Below are 19,849 nucleotides of genomic sequence, written 5' to 3'. Positions count from 1 at the left end.
CCTTTGATGCTGCCAGTGGCTTGAGGATTTTTTAGTGATAATGAAGTTGTCCCTTCGTATCTGCAGGGGATTACATTCCAAGGCACCCATTGGATGCCTGAAACCGCGGGTAGTACCGAATCCATATACTATGTTTTTTCCCATGTACTACGTGGAGATGCTGGACAAAGGGATGACTTACGTCCCAGGTGAGATGGAGTGGGACAGGCACACTTCATTTTATTGCAATTCATAGATGTGTCTTTTACAAATTGAAGGTTTGTGGCAACCCGGCATCAAGCAAGTCTATCAGTGCCATTCTTTGTCAACAACATTATTTTTTAATTAATGCTGTTTTTAAATGTTTAAATTGTTTTTTAGACACAGTGCTGTTGCGCACTTAATATACTATAGTGTGGTGTAAACATAACTTTTATACGCACTGGGAAACCAGAACATCTGTGTGACTGTCTTTACTGCGATATTTGCTTTATTGCGATGGTCTGGAACCAAACCTGAAATATCTCCAAGATCTGCCTGAGCGTGAGATTTCATCTCGCTATTCAGAACAGTATGCAATTTAAATCTCATGAATTGTTTATTTCTGGAATTTTCCATTTAATATTTTTGGACCATGGTCAACCAAGGGTAACTGAAATCACACAAGGTGAAACGGTGTCTAAGGGGGACTACTGGGTTAAATAATGTAGTTTCACTTTAATTTCTATTAAATATTAATATTATCCAGGTTATATAAAACTGATGCTGACTTTGTCCTCCTGAGAGGTTCACAAAAATCAAAAGGAAATATCTGAGAACATTTATCGCCTAATAATTGGGAAGCTATTTTAGAGACTGTCACAGAGAGTCTGTCCTTCCATAAGGTTTCTCAATGGACAATTCTAGAATGTTCCACCAGGGAAATATTCCTTCCTGACTGCAGTGGCTTTGCATCCTGGGCATTATTCTCATCCTTCACCCAGATGAGCGTCAGTGCCGTGGAAAGATGGCCTGTGGTCCTGCCGGGGAGGGAACGTGAGTCTGGCCCGTGGCACTCATGTGTTTACTCCTTCATGCATTCCCACGGCTGCTGCCCACGAGGCCCAGGCCAAGCCCTGGACATCTCCCTCACCTGGCCTCACCTGGTGTCTCCAGCAACCCGCACAAGGTCTGTTCCGTGGCAGGCGCTTATTAATCTGTGGGAAATACAGGTTGCTCTTTTGGGACTTTCTGATAGCTAAGCTGCACTTTTCCAAAGAACCAGATTATTTTTTAACATGCAGTGATTGCTAAAAAATAAGGTCGAGAAGAGTTTTTAAAGTTCTGATTTTATTATGAATCAGGGAGCATCACACTTCTGAGATGACTGTTTTTTCCTGAGGGCTGGACCACGGATGCTCTTCGGACGCTCGCAGGCACCCTTCGTAGACCGCCATCTGTGCCCACCTCCCCGAGGTCCCCTTGCTGGGTCCAGCTGCTAAGCCCTCCGCTTCCTGCTTCTCCTCTTGCCTCACCTCCCACCTGCTCCCAAGGGCTCGTATCTTACCCTGGAACCCTGTTTCCTCCAGGGTCAGAAACTTGCTTCCTTCCCTCAACGACAGATCCCTCCCAGTCCTGCAGGCGTCTCCCGGCTGCTCTCAGCCCCTTTCCCTCCCCGCGAGTTGCCTCTGTCCCGGGCCAGGCCCTTGCCCATCTTCTCTGGGCGGTGGCAATAAGGCAGCTGGCCCCCACCCCGTACTTGACGGCCACCCACCTCCCAAGTGACCCATCCCAGAGGAAACCCGGACCCTGCACTCTGTCCCCTCCAGGAGAGATGCAGGTGCTGACCTTTCTGTCAGCCTTACCTCCTACAGTGGGGACAGTTGTGCCCCAAAGGTATATTGAAGTCCGTCCCCTCCCTCCCCCGCACCCCCCAACCTATGAACGTGTCCTTATTTGGACACAAGGTCTTTGCAGAAGTAAAGAAGAGATCATCCTGGGTCAGGATGGGCCCTAATACCATGACCAGTGAGTGTCCTGGTAAGAAGAGGAAGGGTGACACAGAGACAGACGCATAGGGAGCAGGTCACATGACCTGAAGGCAGAGATCGGGGTGATGCGTCCACAAACCCACGGACGCCTGTGATTGACAACAAACCACCAGAAGCCGGGGGGAGGCACAGGACAGATTGTCCCCTGGAGCCTCCCGGATCAGCCCTGCCCACACCTCGGTTTTGGACTTCTGCCCTCTAGAACGGAGAGAAAGTTAATTTCTGTCCTTTTAAGGCAGCCAGTATGGCCCTCGGTTACAGCAGCCCCAGGAACTAACCCACCTCCCATCCCTGCCTGCTCCGTCTCTGTCCTCCCGGGAGCACCTGGACACGTGTTCCCCGTGCTCCCCCGTCTCCCTCCCTGTGTCCTGGATGGATCACTCCACTTGTCCTTGAGTCCAGCTCCTGAACTGCCTCCTCCAGGAAGTCTCCCCTGCCTGGCCCCCCAGGCCAGGTTTGGCGCTCCATCTGCACCCCGCACAGCACGCTCCTTGCATAGACAAGAGCAGGCTATCTCAACGGGAAGCGATTCTGCCCCGACCCTTGGGGACACTTGGCAGTATGTGGAGGCATTTGTGGTTATTACATCTGGCACAGGGCCGCTATTGCATGCAATGGTTAGAGGCCAGAGATGCTGCTAGACCTCCTACAATGCATAGGACAGCCCCACTACCAAGAAGGATCCATCCCCAGATGCCAGTAGTGCCCAGGCTGAGACTCTCTGATCTAGAGAACACTCGCTTCTGCAGAGATATAGTGTATGTTTCCCTGCTTGTCTACCCCAGTCCTGGTGGGGACCACCATATCACCCACGGCTGTGGCCCAGGTCTGCCCGCCACATCACCTCCCTTCTCATAATTGGGCTACAGGTCGTAACGTCAGACAGTCTTGTTGGCATCCGTAGGAGAAAATAAGCATTTAACCTCTTGGATACAGTCCCTTCCGTGTCGACGACTTTGATAGACCCAAGCGTGTCTTTAAGGATGGGTCAACCACAAGGGTGACGCCCCTGGACGTGTGTGCAGTGAAAGGTGGTGTCCTGATGGGCAGAGAATCACAGCTTCCTTCTGGGTGTCCCTAGGGGTTCACTCAGGCATCTTTCCAAAACACAGCATCACCTGCTGGTGCCCTGCCTGCCTCGGGTGGACGCACGCAGCCCAGGATGCACTGTGAGAACATTTCTGCTAGGGAGAAACTGCAGTGCCTTTCTCCAGCAGACGGTATATCCACGTGCACATGTGCGCAAAGCTTTCATCCTGGTCCCTGAATGGAGGATCCTGGCCTTTCCCACCTAAAACCACCCAAGAGTGGCTCCACTCTGTCCACCTGGCAGTGCGGCCCCTAGAGCTGCTCAGCACAAGTGCCCCGTCCCCAACACCTTTTGTTCCTATGGAATGTTCTAGTGGTCTGTCTTGAAACTTGCTTTTCTAATAGCCTTTATGTGTGTGACTGTGAATTAGTGCCCAATGTCAGAATTATAAAACAGACCTTGTGTCCTCAAGGGGTAACTTCCAGAAAGATAAACTTAGCTTTTTGTTTCTGAGGTGAATATTTTGAGTTGACAGTTTCTAGAATCTGCCTTATAGTCTTTTTTTTTTGTGATTTATATTATAAAAATAAGACCTTTAATATATAGTAGAATCCTTACAACATTTTGTGATGAGGATATAGAAGTTTGATTTTTTTAATTGAAGTGTAGTTGAGGTATAATATTATGTGTTACGGGTGGTCATTATAGTGATTCACAATTTTAAAGGTTATACTCCATTTATAGTTATTATAAAATACTGGCTATATTCCCTGCATTGTACCTTGTAGCTTATTTTATGCATCATAGTTTGTGTCTCTTAAACCCCTCCCCCTCTCTTGCCCTCCCCCCCACAGCGGTAACCACTAGTTTGTTCTCTATATCTGTGTCTGTTCCTTTTCTGTTATATTCACTAGTTTGTTTTATTTTTTAGATCATACAGTGTTTAACTTTCTCAGTCTGACTTATTTCATTTAGCACAATGCTCTCCGAGTACATCCACGTTGCTGCAAATGGCAATATTTCATTCTTTTTTATGGCTGAGTAGTATTCCATTGTAGATATGTACCACATCTTCTTTATCCATTCATCTGTTGATGGACACTTAGGTTGCTTCCATATCTTAGCAATTGTAAATAATGCTGCTATGAACATTTGGGGTGCATATATGTTTTTGAATTAAAGTTTTGGGGTTTTTTTCAGATATACACCCAGGAGTGGATTTGCTGGGTCGTATGGTAGTTCTATTTTTAGTTTTTGTATCTCACAAAAGGTCTTATCAACAAAATCTGGGAGACTTCCCTGGCAGTCCAGTGGTTAAGACTTCGCCTTCCAATGCAGGGGGTGCAGGTTCGATCCCTGGTCGGGAAGCCTAGATCCCACAAGCCTCGTGGCCAAAAAACCAAAACAGAAAACAGAAGCAATATTGTAACAAATGCAATAAAGACTTTAAAAATTGTGCACATCAGGGCTTCCCTGGTGGCGCAGTGGTTGAGAGTCCGCCTGCCGATGCAGGGGACACGGGTTCGTGCCCCGGTGCGGGAGGATCCCACATGCCGCGGAGCGGCTGGGTCCGTGAGCCATGGCCGCTGAGCCTGCGCGTCCGGAGCCTGTGCTCCGCAACGGGAGAAGCCACAACAGTGAGAAGCCCACGTACTGCAAAAAAAAAAAAAAAAAAATTGTGCACATCAAAAAAGAAAATCTTAAAAAAAAAAAAAAAACAGGATCTGGAACTAAATTACAAATAGGTAGGGTGGGGTGAGGGGATGGCGTTAAATAACTTTGCTATAGGATGTCGAAATAATGGAAGCAAATAGAAACATGAGCTTCTGCTTAAAACCCAAGGAGGGCACAGGGACCTGAATGCCCAGCAGAGGGATGGGACGCAGGGAACGGCTGAGCCTCTGTGTCTTTGGACACACTGATTGCCTGGAGGGAGCCCGCCAAGCCCCTCCCACCCCCACTAGCAAAGCCCTTTCCCTGGCGGGTTCCGTGCCTCCTGCGAGCCTGGCCATGACGCATCTTCCCCTGGTACTTCGACCTCAAGGGGCCTCCGGTCATCACCCAGTGGTCTGGAGGAGGCAGCTGTGCTTGGGGGGATGAAGTTGATCAGTGGAAGCCCACTTTCCTGAGCAGCCCTGATGATCAAGCTCAAGTGGAGTGTTGTCTGTGGGAGTTTAATGAGATACTATGTGTGAAAGCGGCCACACCACTGCAGCACATCAGCAGACGTGACCAGACGTGACCAGACGTGGACCAGATGCCATCGCACTTGTGGGCAGAGGCCATGTGGGGATTCAGGGCGTTTCACGTCGAAACCCAACACCAGCTCGTTGACGGCGTGTCCCCACCGCGCCATTCTGCCCCCCACTCCCTGGCCTTTCAGCAGCCTCTTCTCCCCACTTCGGCTGGTGCTGGGTGGGACCCCTGACAGGCAGCAGGTCTCCCCCCTGTAAATTCACCATCCTCCTATTCGACGTATGAGGCCCGGAACTTCCCTCGGGAAGGTTACTCTTGGGTTCCAGTCACTGCAAGGACCCTCACATCTCTCCCAACACTACAGTCACACACACACACACACACACACACACACACGTGTGCACATGCAAACGCACATGTGAATGCTCGTGTACATACAAACACACATGCATATGCACACTGGTATGCGCACATGTGAACATGCATGCACAGAAGCATATACACACATACACACATCCTCAGACCTATGGTAAGGGCTGCAGAATCATATCAATGCATTTCCACCCGCAAGTGCTTCTCTTTGGTGCTCCATTGGAGAGATCCAGCAGAATTCCCTCCCTCACTGGTCAGTGGCTTCAGAGTCATTGTTTTGATTTGGGAAAGTTTCTTGGAAGCAGTCTCAACCGTTGTAGAGTTTTATCTGTCCTTCAGAACTTGTAAGTTGATCTACTTTGAACAGCAGACCTTAAAAGAGAGGCAAAATCACTGCTGTCTCTCCGAGCGGACCTCCTTTCAAAGATGCTTGTTCCTGTGCTTTCCTCAAGCCGAGCGTTTGACCCATCTGAGCTTCTCCTCCACAGCCAGCGTCCTGAAGGGAGTCCGCACTGAGCACAACACATACTTGAAACCGGCGTCAGAGGGGTAAGGGTGCGTGAGCGCTTTTAGACTAAAAATTACACTTGCAAAGACTTTAAAAACAAGTAGCAGCAGCTCTATAATGCAGCCCAGGAAATGAAATCCAATGCAAAATATTGGATTTGCCTGAAGATGTTTTTGTGACCAAATAAGCCAAGTCATGATATCCTCATGAAAGACAGAGAATTTTGTGTGTGTGTGTGTGTGTGTGTGTGTGTGTGTTTTCCAAGAGGGCAGAATGAAACTAACTTTGCCAGAGAATAAGGATGAGATCCTCTGTGATAGTTTCAAAAATAAAAATCCACATTTATTGTGTTCATCATGTGCCTGGCACTGTGCCAAGCATCTTATATGTTTTAACGTATTAAATCCCTATAAAAATTCAGTGTCGTATAATCCTGTGACTATGCTTATTTTGCAGATGAGGAAGTTGAGATTCCGAGACGTTAAGTAACTCACCCAGGGTCACACAGCCAGGAAGTGTTGGAGCAGGGATTTGAAGTCAGGTCTATTGAATTCTGTACACCCACCGAACACACACACACACACACACACACACACACACACTGTGCCCTAGCTTCACCAAGTGTCTGCCCATCCTCCTCTGAATACAGCTGCATATTTCAACCACCACTTTTGGACCACTTATCTTCACCCACCATGACCTGATAAACATTTACTACCCGTATTTCAAGGCTCAGTTCAAGTGTCTTCAAATGTGGAAATCTTTCTGACCACACAGACAACAAACACTACCCCTTCTCTTTTCCTCTCCCCCAAGGTAGAATCCATCCTCCCCTCTGAGCTGTAAGTTCTATGAGGACCGAAATCGTTTCCAGTTTAGAAAGCCCTGCAGTCCCAGTAACCAGCAGAGTTCCTAACCCGGGGAGGACTTGTAGCAGTGAATAGAGATGGACTATCTCCTCCTTGCTCTGGGCCGTCTTTATTCCATACACCAGTGGCTCTCATTCAGGAGTGATTTTATCTCTGAGGGGACATTTGGCGATGTCTGGAGACAGTTTGGATGTCACAGCTCAGAAGGTGCTGCTAGCATCTAGTGGGTGGAGGCCACGGATGCTGCTAAACATCCTATGGTGCACAGAACACCCCACGACAAAGAGTTATCCAGCCCATGTTGTCAACAGTACGGGGGCTGAGAAACCCCGACATACCCCTTCTGTCTCAGCAGCGACAACACGCCGGATTCTCTCCCCGTAATGATTCTAAGGCCCTACAGGCAGGGGCCAGGATCATTTTGTCTTTCTAAGCCCAGCACCCAACATACTGAGTGAGTGAATGAATGAATAAATGAATGAATGAACAAGAGGTGAAGAAGTGACAGAGCCAGACTGAAATTGAATGTGCACATCAGGGTAATGAAAGCCACATAAGACCAGGTGGCCTGTCTGAGGACCTGAGTCTGGGGTCACTTGTTAGCTGTGTGGAAATGTTTTCATGTTGATCATTGTGATTGGTCCCCCCAAAAACTATAAGCAAAAAAAAAAAAAAAAAGGTCAAACCAAAGCACCAACTAATGGTTTTGTTTGACAGATGCAGCCGCAGAGAACTGTGTTATCATTAGAATTGCTTGGCATCAATATTACTGAGAGATTTTGAGATTTTTAAGGTTTGTTAGGTCAGAATCCTATGGCTGCACATAACCCTACATTTACAATCTGGAACAAGACAGACTGATTGTAATCAGGAGAGAGAGTTTACTTTTCTAACCTCTTAATGCTTGCACAGAGCTATCACAGTGGGCTAAGCAAACTGTCACATCAGGTCCTTTGGCATTAAATACAAGTATAGGTATTTTAGGGAAAACAAGAGTATTTTGAAGGAAAATCTCCAGAAAAGACTCTCTGAGTATTAGTTACATGGAAATAGATAAGAGAGAAATATCAATGTTAGGAAAATAAGAAAAACTGTTCTTAGTTGGTTGTACGCACCTTAAAATTCTCAAAATGTTTTCAAATTCAATATCTTATCTGACATTCATCATGATGCTGTAAAGTGGGTTTTGTCCCTGATTTATAGAGGAAAATACAGAGGGTCAGAGGAGTTAGGCTGAAGGTTTCCCCAAAATCCAGACTCTAGGAGACTGTACCCGGAAAGGAAGAATGGAGCTGCGACCTCGCTAATCATTAGAGGAAAGCAAATGAACACTACAGTGAGGCACCACCTCACACCGGTCAGAATGGCCATCATCGAAAAGGCTAGGGCTGCCCTGGCGGCGCAGTGGTTGGGAGTCCGCCTGCCGACGCAGGGGACGCGGGTTCGTGCCCTGGTCCGGGAAGATCCCACATGCCGCGGAGCGGCTGGGCCCGTGAGCCATGGCCGCTGAGCCTGCGCGTCCAGAGCCTGTGCTCCGCAACGGGAGAGGCCACAACAGTGAGAGGCCCGCGTACCGCAAAAAAAAAAAAAAAAAAAAAAGGTCTTCAAATCATAAATGTTGGAGAGGGTGTGGAGAAAAGGGAACCCTCCTGCACTGTTGGTGGGAATGTAAATTGGTACAGCCACTCTGGAGAACAGTATGGAGGTTCCTTAAGAAACTAAAAATAGAGCTACTGTATAATCCAGCAATCCCACTCCTGGGCATATATGCAGAGAAAACACCAATTCAGAAACGTACATGCACCCCAATGTTCATAGCAGCACTATTTACGAAAACCAAGACATGGAAGCAACCTAAGTGTCCATCGACAGACAAATGTATAAAGAAGATGTGAGATATATATATATGCAATGGAATATTACTCAGCCATAAAAAGAATGAAATATTGCCATTTGCAGCAACATGGATGGACCTAGAGATTATCATTCTAAGTGAAGTAAGTCAGACAGAGAAAGACAAATATCATCTGATATCACTTATATATGTGGAATCTAAAATAATGATACAAATGTACTTACTTCCAAAACAGAAACAGACACACAGACCTAGAAAAGAAACTTATGGATACCAAAGGGGAAAGGTGGGGGAGGGATAAATAAAGAGTGTGGGATTAACAAATATACACTACTATATATAAAACAGATAATCAACAAAGACCTACTGTACAGCACAGGGAACTATATTCAGTATCTTGTAATAACCTATAATGGAAAAGAATATATATATAATACACATATTCTGGGAATATACATATATATAACTGAATCACTTTGCTGTACACCTGAAACTAACACAACATTGTAAATCAACTATACTTCAATTTAAAAAATAAAGAAGTTCCCTGGTGCCCTAGTGGTTAGGATTCGGCACTTTCACTGCCGAGGCCCGGGTTCAATCCCTGGTCAGGGAACTGAGATCCCGCAAGCTGCATGGTGTGGCCAAAAAAACAAAAAAGAAAAAGAAAGAAAAGAATGGGAGTTGGTTCAACATGAGTATGGCCCTGGACCATCAGAGGCCTGGGTTGGACAGAGTGACCCTCCCCTTCTTGGTGCAGTGGGCACCTCAAGGGCATTTCAGCAAGAAGAGCACAGCCGCCCTGGTTTTCGAGCCCAGGGTGTCGCTGGGTGATGCTTAAACAGCCCATCAGAGGAGGACAGGTGATCTATGAAAAGATATTTGTTAGCTGCAAACGAGGGTGTAAGACGGGGGGCGAGATGGGAGTGCTTTGTGGCCAGCTGAGCGCAGTGAAGATGCTAAGCCCTCCGAGCGCCACACACGGTCTCTGTCTCCCGGCTGCTGAATTGACTGAGTGCTGGTGCTCTATGTTCATCATTCTTCTCGGGAAGAAGAGGCAACAAAGACTGGTCTGTTCATCTGGGGGGTTATCTGTTGTTTTTCGTAACAATTGAGACTTTCACAAAGAATTAGCAAAGGCTGTGTCCATGCCAAGAGCGTTGGAATATTCCAAGATGATTGTGAGCTTGTATTTTTCTGGCTGCTTTTAGTTCAGAATTCTCAAGTCATACCATAAATTTTCAGTATTATAGAAAAGAATGGTAGAGATGGTTAGAATTTGCATTTTATACAAAACAATAGCCCTTGATACTTGCTCCCACTTATGTAAAAATTGATGCCAACATCCCTGCAAAGATGCATTTGCCTGTGTTTAATGAAGTAACGTTGGACTTTGATCTTGACCCACATAATGATGATTATAAATGTATTAGCTTTTCATAGTCCCTTTTCATAAGTGTAACTACACCACATAAGCAAAGCAGGAGAGACGGGGAAGTTTCTGTAAGCCAATAAATGGTGGTTTCCTGTCTTCTTTTACAGTTTTCCTTCACCCTTTAGCAGCTCATTTCTTGTGCACCAAGCAGCTAATTAGAAGCGGTGGTCTTGCCCTTGATTGGCGGATGGAAAAGCTCAGCCAGAGGGATGTCCAGAGCAGCCAGAGCAAAGCAGTAGCTCTGGGTTTCTGACTCGCCACCGCCCCCCCCCCCACCCCACCACCAACTGGGCTTTGCTCTGAGTCTCCACTGTTGAAAAGACAAATGTTAAAAAGGAACCATGAGCTCTGAATTTAAATATGTGGAACAGCCTCCCGTTCCCAGTTTGTAGGGATCCGGTGCCATTTCCCCCGTGAATGAAGACGTCTTCCCAGGGGAGTTACGGGTGGGTTATCAGAGAGACCCAAGATGGGAGGATCTTGGTCCCCAGGCCACACAGACCTGGGTGGCTGCTGCCCTCAATTCTGTACAAGGGAACAGGTATGTGGTGTAGCCCAGCCAGGCCCTGGGGGTGAGGTCCAGGTCCCGTTCAGGTCCCCTTACACAGATGGCAGATACCCGCAGTGTGCTGTAACAAAAATATTACATGCCGAGGGCCTGTCCAGAGAGCATTGTTAGTGAAAGTTCATAAACAACAGGAGACTGCTGAGAATGGTGTGCACGCGTTTGCTAGTGGGTGAAACTCAGGGTGTTTCCATCCCACCTACAAAACACGTGCGTGGGATGCTCGGGAAGACAAGCAAGTCTTCCAGGACGGGTGAAGGGAAGTCAAGTGCGAGGAATTGTAGCTGAGAGACTAAGAGAGCGTTTCTGTTGATGGGCCGTGAGGAGGCGGCGTGGGGAGCGGCTGAGAGTGGTGCCGACTCATCTGATGGAGGGTCCGGCTCCGCCCAGCCCCTCAGGGTCCTCTGTCTGCCCATTCCCTCTGATGCCAAGTGTACCGCATTCCCCAGGGCTCCCTGGAGGGGTGGCGATGGCCCGAGACACGACCACCTCAGCGGTGTCTGCTGGTCCCTTCTCGCTCATGGTCTAGAGCCTGCGTCCATCCTGAGATGAAGCAGACCCTCTGGTCTCTGCAGACCCAAAGGCTCCGTCCTTCAGACCGGAGCATCGCTGGTCACTGTGAGGGGAGTGGACCTCTCCTAGCACCACCCCCCTACCACCGGCGGTTGTGTGAGGAAGCATTGGCCTCCCCTGGACCCCTCACTGGGGACTCGAGGACAGGCTTCCGCCTCCGTGGAAATGGCCCTACCATCTTCTCAGGAACTGGTTCCCTCATGGCATGAATTACAAGAAAGTCATTCATTGCTGCTGAGCTTGAACATAAAAAGTTGGAGTTGTAAAGTGTGTATGTGAATCTATAAATATACACATCTATACATAAACATGTATCTCTAAGTTATCATTAAAGGCATTCTGTGGTGGGAGGGAAGGGAAGTTAGAACAGCATTTTGCCTCCAGGATAATGGGCTCCGTTTTGCATCGATGCTCTTTTGATAAAGCTGGTCCTCCCCGCTTGGGCATGGGACCTGGAGCAGTGGCCGCCTTCCAGCATCCTGGGTTGAGCTCGTTCTGAGGACGCCAGCGGCCCGCGTGTCTCTCTCTCCCCAAAAAGCTTGCCCGCCACTGGACCCCTCCGTCCATTTGGTAACGAAGCTGTGATGTTCCATATCTCCCCTTTCATCACACCGATTCAGACATCAGAAATCCCCGCCACTTTGTGTGTTCTTCACAACGAGGGTGGGAATTGGGATTGCTGATGGGTTCTAACCTGCTTTATCTTTCCTCTCACTCAGGGGCGGATCTGTAGAAAAGCGGGCAAATCAAAAAAGTCCTTCAGTCGCAAGGAAGCCGAAGCTACCTTTAAGAGTTTGGTGAAGACTCATGAAAAGTACGGCTGGGTCACCCCGCCCGTCTCCGACGGCTGATGTTTGCAACGTGCGTTAGACGCTTCAGCCGCCTCTGCACACACACAGATACCCGACATCTCCTCCTCCACGCTGAGCATCCTTCATCCTTTTTCACTCCAGCCGGAACTGAATCCTGAATGCCAAGGAGACTTTTAAGTTATTTATGACCAGATGTGTTTACAGAGAGAAAGAGGGAGCCAACGCTGTTTGGGATTAGGTTTCAATTATAAATGAATGATCATCTCTAAGTCACTTTAGAACAAACGTCAAGATGGTGACATTCCCCAGCCCGCCTGCCCCTCCGCCCGCCCCATCCCTTTGGCCCTTAGCTTCTTTCCATGACAGCAACTCCAAAGAGCAGGCAGGAAACTCAGTGCCCTATTCTGGACCCGTTTACATGTAAAAGGCGCCGTTCATATGTAACAGGAACGCCCTGCATCACCAGTACATGTTTGCTGTGCTCTGTATCTCTGTTTCTCTCCCTGGCAGGTCAACATAACTTGAAGACGTGTCTTCCTGTGGCCCCATGTCATGACATGTAGACCTCATTTGTGCTATGACCTTTGGCTCATGAAAACAAAAATTTAATATTGCCAGGTTCTAGTGATTTAAAACAGCAACTGACCACTTGGTTAAACCGTGCTCCCAATGCCGACACTGCAGTGTGTGTGTGTGTTGTCCACAGCTCAGCCCGTGCCCGTGGGTGAAGCCGGACGTGCTGTGGCCATGATGGGGCACACACGGTGCAGATGCCAGGGGCGCCCTCCCTGGGGCTCAGAGCAACGGTGGTGAGATGCGGACAGTCTCTTCCAATATCCTGAGATGCTCCTACGACATTTGTGTTCCTGTCTTCTCTCTGCTGGTCAACCCACCACCAAAAGCAAAAGACAATGTCCCATTCACTGAAGTCACCTTACTCACTTTCTTCTGTGTGCTCGTGACAGGGAATGCCAGAACTGCCAAAGGAGACCCAGTGACCGTACGATGATTTGCATGGCCCAGTAGTCACTTGTGTGTCCCCGAGGCTGGGATGCGTGAGCACCCTTGCTAGGATATAAATTTCTGTTATTTAACTCCCCACAATTTCATTTTTCTCTTCTGTTGAGTTACTTAGAACTTTCTAAGAAAAACCATGAAATGAGGAAACACTGTTTATAATAATATGCGGAAAGAGGTTAAAATGTTCATTCCAAGTGGAAAAATCTTATTGGACACATTTTAAATAAAATCATGCATACCTGAATCCAGTCATTGTGGGCTATCCTTCCATTTAAAATATTTAATCTATTTTCAGAATTTAATATTTCAAATACTACGAATACCATGACAGCATTCTGCAACAAGGTGCAGGAAAAGAGTCTTAGGAACCCATGGTCTTTGCAAAAATCCAGTGGGTTAAAATCGCCCCCAGAAGCAACCAGGGAGACAATTAGAAACTAACTGGAAGCATTAAGGGATGGTTTGGCCAAACTCTGATGTTGCCAATTATATTTTGCCACTATGAGGGAAGGGGAATTTTCTTTGCTGATTGTATTAAATTCTTCAGGCAATTTTGGGTATTCAGAGTTTTGGGTTCACTCACCAAGGTGATCAGAGATCTGAGACACCACGCCTCAAAGGACGGGGGTCAGCTCCTCCCAGCAGGTTTGGTCATTCCTCTAAAATCTACCCTTTATTGCTACTTTTATTTTTTTTTACAATGTTCCGATGTGCCCCAGATACACATGCAGTTCTGTGCGGCCAAAATGCCTGACCTCCAGCTCAAGTTCCCTGTGAGTAATAATAGTCATGAAATTTGATGACAATGAACTTAAAGTGTCCATTCACCTGATCCTCCACAGCGGAATTCTCCATCCTGGAAACCCGACGTTTAACCCATGGTCTTTGGGCCCCTGGGCTCCTGATTGTAATGGAATTACACGGTGGATATTGTAGATCTAGGGCAGAAACACCGGCAAGGCAGAGCACCTGAGTTTCTTTCTTTCCAGATAGCTTCCTCTTCCAAATTTTGAAATAAAAACAACTTTCTTTTAGGAATGTATGTATATATTTGGACATATGTCTATATATCCACAGCTGGGTCACTTCAGCACTGCTTATTAGCTGATTGAAGAGCTTGGCCACAGTTGGTTCAGGTGTAGCCAGGAGGTGACTTATAACCTAAGGGTGGGAGAGATTACTGCCAACAGCAAGGGGGAGGGAGACCATTGGCTCAATTTCAACCTCTCTGTACACCCTAAACTTGACTTTTTTTCCATGGCATTTCCAATAGGTTTTTTAGAAACTGGAAGTTATAGAAAAAATACTCTTCGGTAAAAGAAATATTATTTTTCACTGAAATTCATAAGACTTTCTTATTTTAAAAGCAGCAGAGAAGAATTTAAAATTCAACAATTGCTTTGACTCTTAGTCTGAAGCAAGAACTCCCTTTCTGGGGGCTGGAGAAAAACATGACAGTGTTGGCCAAACAGCAGAGCCCTCTGGCCATGGAAGTTTCCCGATGACCCCGCATGTGGGTCCTGCTGGGCTCACATTCCCACACAGGCCAAGAAATCCATCCCTCTCCAGGCCAGCAGCAGGGGAGTAATTGGACGGGCCTGCAGATGTTCACGGCCCACCAGCTCCACAAGCCCGCTTATGGAAGGAACTTGAATCCAGCCAGTGGACACAGAACCAAGGGCAGGAGAAAGTACAAACTCACATGTGCCTCCTTTCCGTTCAGCAGTTTTCCTGGACTGACTGCCCTTACTCCTGGGTGTCCCCTCCACAGCGGGCCAAGGGCTGTGCATGGGACTGCACGTGGCTCATTGGCTTCATAAAGATCGAGAATTACGTCTGCTTAGGAAGTTCTCTGTGAGCAGTAAGGTTCCACACACACACACACACCACAGTCCCTGGAAGACTCACAATATCTAAAACTCACTTACTCAGAAAAAAAGAGGCCCCGATTTTTCAGCCCCCAAGTTTACCCCAGTTTTCACAACTCAGCCTTATCTCATGAGAGGAAAATCTGTGGCCTCGTGAGAAAGACCCGGTATAGAAAGACAAATGCCCACAGTGTCTGTGTGATACTGGCAAGTCACGTCACCTGCTTGAGCCCCAATTTCCTCGGCCGTAAACTCCTACCAGGTTGGCGTGAGAATTGACTTAAACAATGAGGGAAAGCGCTTGGGAACCGAAAATTGTCCTATGAACTTTATGTGTCATTTTTACAGTATGGGAAAATTATAATAACAACAGGATTTCACTAGAACACACTTGGATAGAGACTCAGACTGAGCAATTACAATGGTTCAAATACAATTATCTTATAACCCTACACTGGCTTTCTGTCCCCAGTCCCTTACTTTAAGTCAATCAACCAAACTTAGCATCTCTCCACCCACTCAGATACAGGGAATGTAGAAGTTAAAGACACAGCTCACTCCTGGAGAAACTCATAAGACAAGAATAACACACAGATAGCTAAATGCTAAATTGCGTTGCAGCAGTTGTCCACGTGGTGCAAGGCCAGAGGCTTCCTGACTGATAACTAGGGAAGATTTCAGAGTGAGTCAGGTTTAAGCTATGGCTGGGGGAGCGGGAAGGACAGGGGTCGGGCGCGGTCTCCATCCACACTGGCCCTGGAGGGGGGAACTGGGCAGCCACTTGTCACTTCTCCCCTGCAGGGACCCTGTCTGCAGACCTGATTTCAGGAGGCAGGACAGAGTCCAACCCCACAGCCTAACATGGCTTGTGGGGCTGGCCCCTTCCCTAAGAACTGGATTTTCCGTGTTTTATCTGAACCCTCCTAAAAGCATGCAGAATTTTCATGGAATTTTCTTTCTAGAGAAGCAGGGCTGCTTCCCAACTTCAGTGAGGGCAGACCCATTGAATCTAGGAGACATTTAGTTTAACTTTATACACCCTACAGTGGAGGCCATAAACCCAGAGAGGTTGAGTGGCTTTTCCAAAGTCAACTGGAGAGGTGAAGATAAGCCCACTGTCTGGGCTTTCTGGTCCTTTCTGATGCTTCCTAGGGACCATTTGGCAATTCACATGGACCACATCCAAGTGCACACCTTTTAGCCCACTGTTGGGTCAGAAGAGCCACAGGTCTTCCAAGCTGGCTGGGACTCACCCAAAGTCATCCACTCTGCGTTGAAAGCAACTTGGTGCAAAGGGCAGTTTCCACTCCCTACTGTTTTGGGAAGCCATGGCGAGGGGCTTAGAGCTCAGTCCATGTGGTCACAATCAACCATTTTTTTTTCCCTCCAAAGACATTAAAATAAAATACAGCTTCATTCCTTAACTTCATGCTATGATGCTATGTTCTATCTTATCTGTCTGATTTTTGCAGCCTCCAGTTCACGTAGTATTGAATATCACTCAATCCCAGGGCCCATCTGACCTGCAGTATGTGACCAACAAACTGGGAGAGCCAAATACTGTTGTCATAGGGAAGGAAATAAGCAATGTTAGCTCTGTTCCAGAAGAAACACAGGAGCAAAGTGTGCTGGCCAAAGAGACATAATCAAGGCAGAGCATTTGAAAAGAGTGTAGATCCAGAAGTAACCCAGATTTTATCACAAGGTCATAATAGCGCTAAACAAATTGTAGACTGGACCTTGAGGAGTCTAGTTCCAAGGTCGTCCTCTTGGGTCATGAAGGCAGTATGTGGTGAGAAAATAAATAACCTGTACTCCTTCCCACTGCAGATTCACCCTGTTTGTCCTGCAGAGTTAAAACAAGGAGGTGCTTCCCCATTTCTTCTATGGGAGGTAAATTGGCTGTCCTGCTTTGTAGACATGCAATCACTTTGTATCTCTAGATCTTGGGCAATCACTTGTGATGACACTGACTGAGCTGAAATAGAACGGTTGTAAACTGATATGCTTGGTTTCACTTCCTGCTTGTCCTTTTTACCGAAGTGATTTTTTTCATGAACGTTGTCGCCATTTTCACCATGGTAGGATGCTAATCTACATGCCATAGGCTACTGGTAACTTTCAAACTATCACCACAGTTGTCCTATTCTGTGATGCTCAAAAGGGTGGGTGGAATTGCATGTGCCGTAAAATAAATAGGAAAGAAATATTGACTATTCAAAGGAGGTGAATGTACGGGTCACATAATCTAGAGGCGTTGTCCTCGTGGGGAAAACAATGATGCTGAAAAGACTTTAAAACCAATAAATGTCTTTCCACGGAATGGTTGTGTTCTTGCATGGTCTGTGTTCAGGATCTGTCAGAATTTCTCTGGGTTTCCATGTGTGTTATCCTCTGTGGTCCATTGTGAGCAGCTCTCTGTCACGTGGTCCCCTCTGATTTGCTTTGATTTATTTGTGGTTTGCCAAATGAAAACTCTGAAGCATGTCACAGGCATTCTGTATAAAAGTCAATGAAATGTAATTGAACCAAATCTAATTAAGCATTCGTGTGATTTAGAAGATTTCTCCTTCAGCTGTCATATGCATTAAAAAGATTTGTAAACGTGTTTGCTGATGATTCCCATTAAAGTTTCTTAACATAATTGAAATTGTGTGCTTAGCACAATACTGTAGCTTAAACTAATACTGAATTACAGAGATACTTCTCTGGAAAACTCTTATAGAGTAGTAACTCTAGAAAGCAACAATTTTCACATAACCTAAGTTCAACTTATTTAAAAGATACTTCAGCCAACTTTTCACACTAGCTGGCTTTCAGTTTTTATTTTATACTCTTTGTCAGAGAAACTTCTCAGCCCTGTGTCAATATTTGGAACTGTTTTCCAATCAAGAGCATACTTTTCTTTTAAAATCTGAAAATATGACTATTTGGGTACTGAATAGGCACGGGCTTTGGAATCAAACAGCCTTGAATCCCGTCTGCCTCTCATCACATGTAGATAAGGAACTTGGCCACTCAGACACTGTTTCCACTTTCTAAACTAAAATTATGAAGTTACTTTTTACAGCTGAGGCTGCTGTGATGAGACAAGCAGCACGTCTTGAAGCCCTGCGCCTGGCAGGTAACTGATACTCAATACATTCTTTTGGAAACAACAGAGATTGATCTGGTATGGTCGATCGGACAGCTTGAGCTGGCTGTTAGGATCTACTTTAAGTTGTTCACTTCATCCCAAGTGAATTTGCAACCTTTCCTTTGGGCAAAGGCATGGAAGGTCCTCCATCAATTGGGCACTGGCTCTGCCTTTCTCTTGACGATGGAGATGGACGTGTGTCCAGTCACACTCTTCCCTGAAGCGTATCCAACCCCAGCTGGTGGGGGAGTTGACTGTGGTGGCCTGGGTAACCTGTGTCCAGGGACATGGTTTCCTTAAGGCAAAAGTTAAAGATCCAGAAGGATTGCAACTGACCCATCACCCTAAGACGTCAAGGTGTGGTCTGTGTCCTAAGGATAGGGGCTGGTCAAAACGACATAAAATGCGTGCTCTTGACCTCTGCTATGTCTGTCACTTAGGTGTTTGTCTTGAGTTCTATTTCCATGCTAGAATAACTGTTACATGTTAATGGAAACAAGTTACTTTTACTTAAACACAAGGATAAGGTAGAGATATTGAGGTAGATGTGTACACAGTCTGTTGGCAAAAATGAAGTTTAAATCAATCGTGTTTAGTCTGGTCAGCCTTCAAGTGTAGGGATTGTGTATAATCTTGCAAGGATTGGTCCTTATAGAAGCAACAGGGTCAGAATATGGTGCATTTTGAAAGCAAAACTTTTTTGTTTAAACTTATCTCATAGTATTTTTTAAGATATTTTTTGAGTCATGAAAAGTTTTTTTAATAAATAATTTTGAAGGTTAAATCCAATCAAATAATTCTAAACAACATGAATAAACTTTCCCATGGGGAACTATTGCTTTTTTTTTTTTCCTTCCCCTTCTTCTACATTTGCAAAGGTTTTAGTTTCTTAAAGACCTTTGAGAACTATCTTCTCATATCATCACCTTAGGCAACGCTTTGAGGTAGCTTTATAGGCAGTACTATGCCAGGCTTATAGATAGGAAGCAGGGGTTAAAAGCTTAATTGATTTTTCTAGTCTGATTTTACTTAAACGTGGTCAATTACTTTCCTGTGTCACTTAAACATTACATTAAGTTGATCCTAAAGCAACTCTTAAATCTCTAATTTCAAAGGATATTTCTAGCTACAACTTTTCAAAGTTTACTACTGCTTTTAAATGATACAGATCATTTTGCATTAGACAGTACTTCTTATTTTTACCAAATTCTGTGTGTCTACACACACACACACACGCACCTGATTTATGTAATCTTATTCTCATTGTTTCACAGGTTTTCTTCCTCCTTTACTCTAGTTTCTCCCTTTAATGGTGTTGCTTTTCCCTAAAACATGTTAATTTCTGAAACAGTACACAATTCCATGCCACGCCACCTCCTCTCTTCCACAATCTGGAGCCTCTGGGGGTCTCCGTTCTCACCTGCTGGGGGGCTTGTGTCCTCTTTAGGCTGTCCTCAGAGCCCTGGACTTCGTGGCATCCAGGGTCCAAATTTCCCACATTCAAATGGTGGGAATAGAAACTGCTTTTAATAAATGATAGCTTGGAGCTCACTCATATTTACTCTAGAAAGTTAGTGTTGGAAATAAAAGCAAAGGCTCTG

General features: G+C 46.2%; 1 protein-coding gene across 1 annotated transcript in view; it reads left to right on the top strand.

Moving 5' to 3' along the window:
• Positions 1-13,488, top strand: part of UBE2QL1 (ubiquitin conjugating enzyme E2 Q family like 1) — a 45,510-nt gene extending 32,022 nt beyond the window's left edge. The window contains exon 2 of the mRNA XM_033436609.2: positions 12,132-13,488. Coding sequence (XP_033292500.2) covers positions 12,132-12,263 — 132 coding nt within the window. The 3' untranslated portion in view covers positions 12,264-13,488. The remainder of the gene's footprint in view (positions 1-12,131) is intronic.
• Positions 13,489-19,849: the final 6,361 nt, after the last annotated feature.

This window comes from Orcinus orca, chromosome 3 (assembly GCF_937001465.1).
Source record: "Orcinus orca chromosome 3, mOrcOrc1.1, whole genome shotgun sequence".
NCBI lineage: Eukaryota > Metazoa > Chordata > Mammalia > Artiodactyla > Delphinidae > Orcinus > Orcinus orca.
The sequence above is the reverse complement of the archived record's forward strand: the minus strand, read 5'-3'. Positions and strand labels throughout refer to the sequence as shown.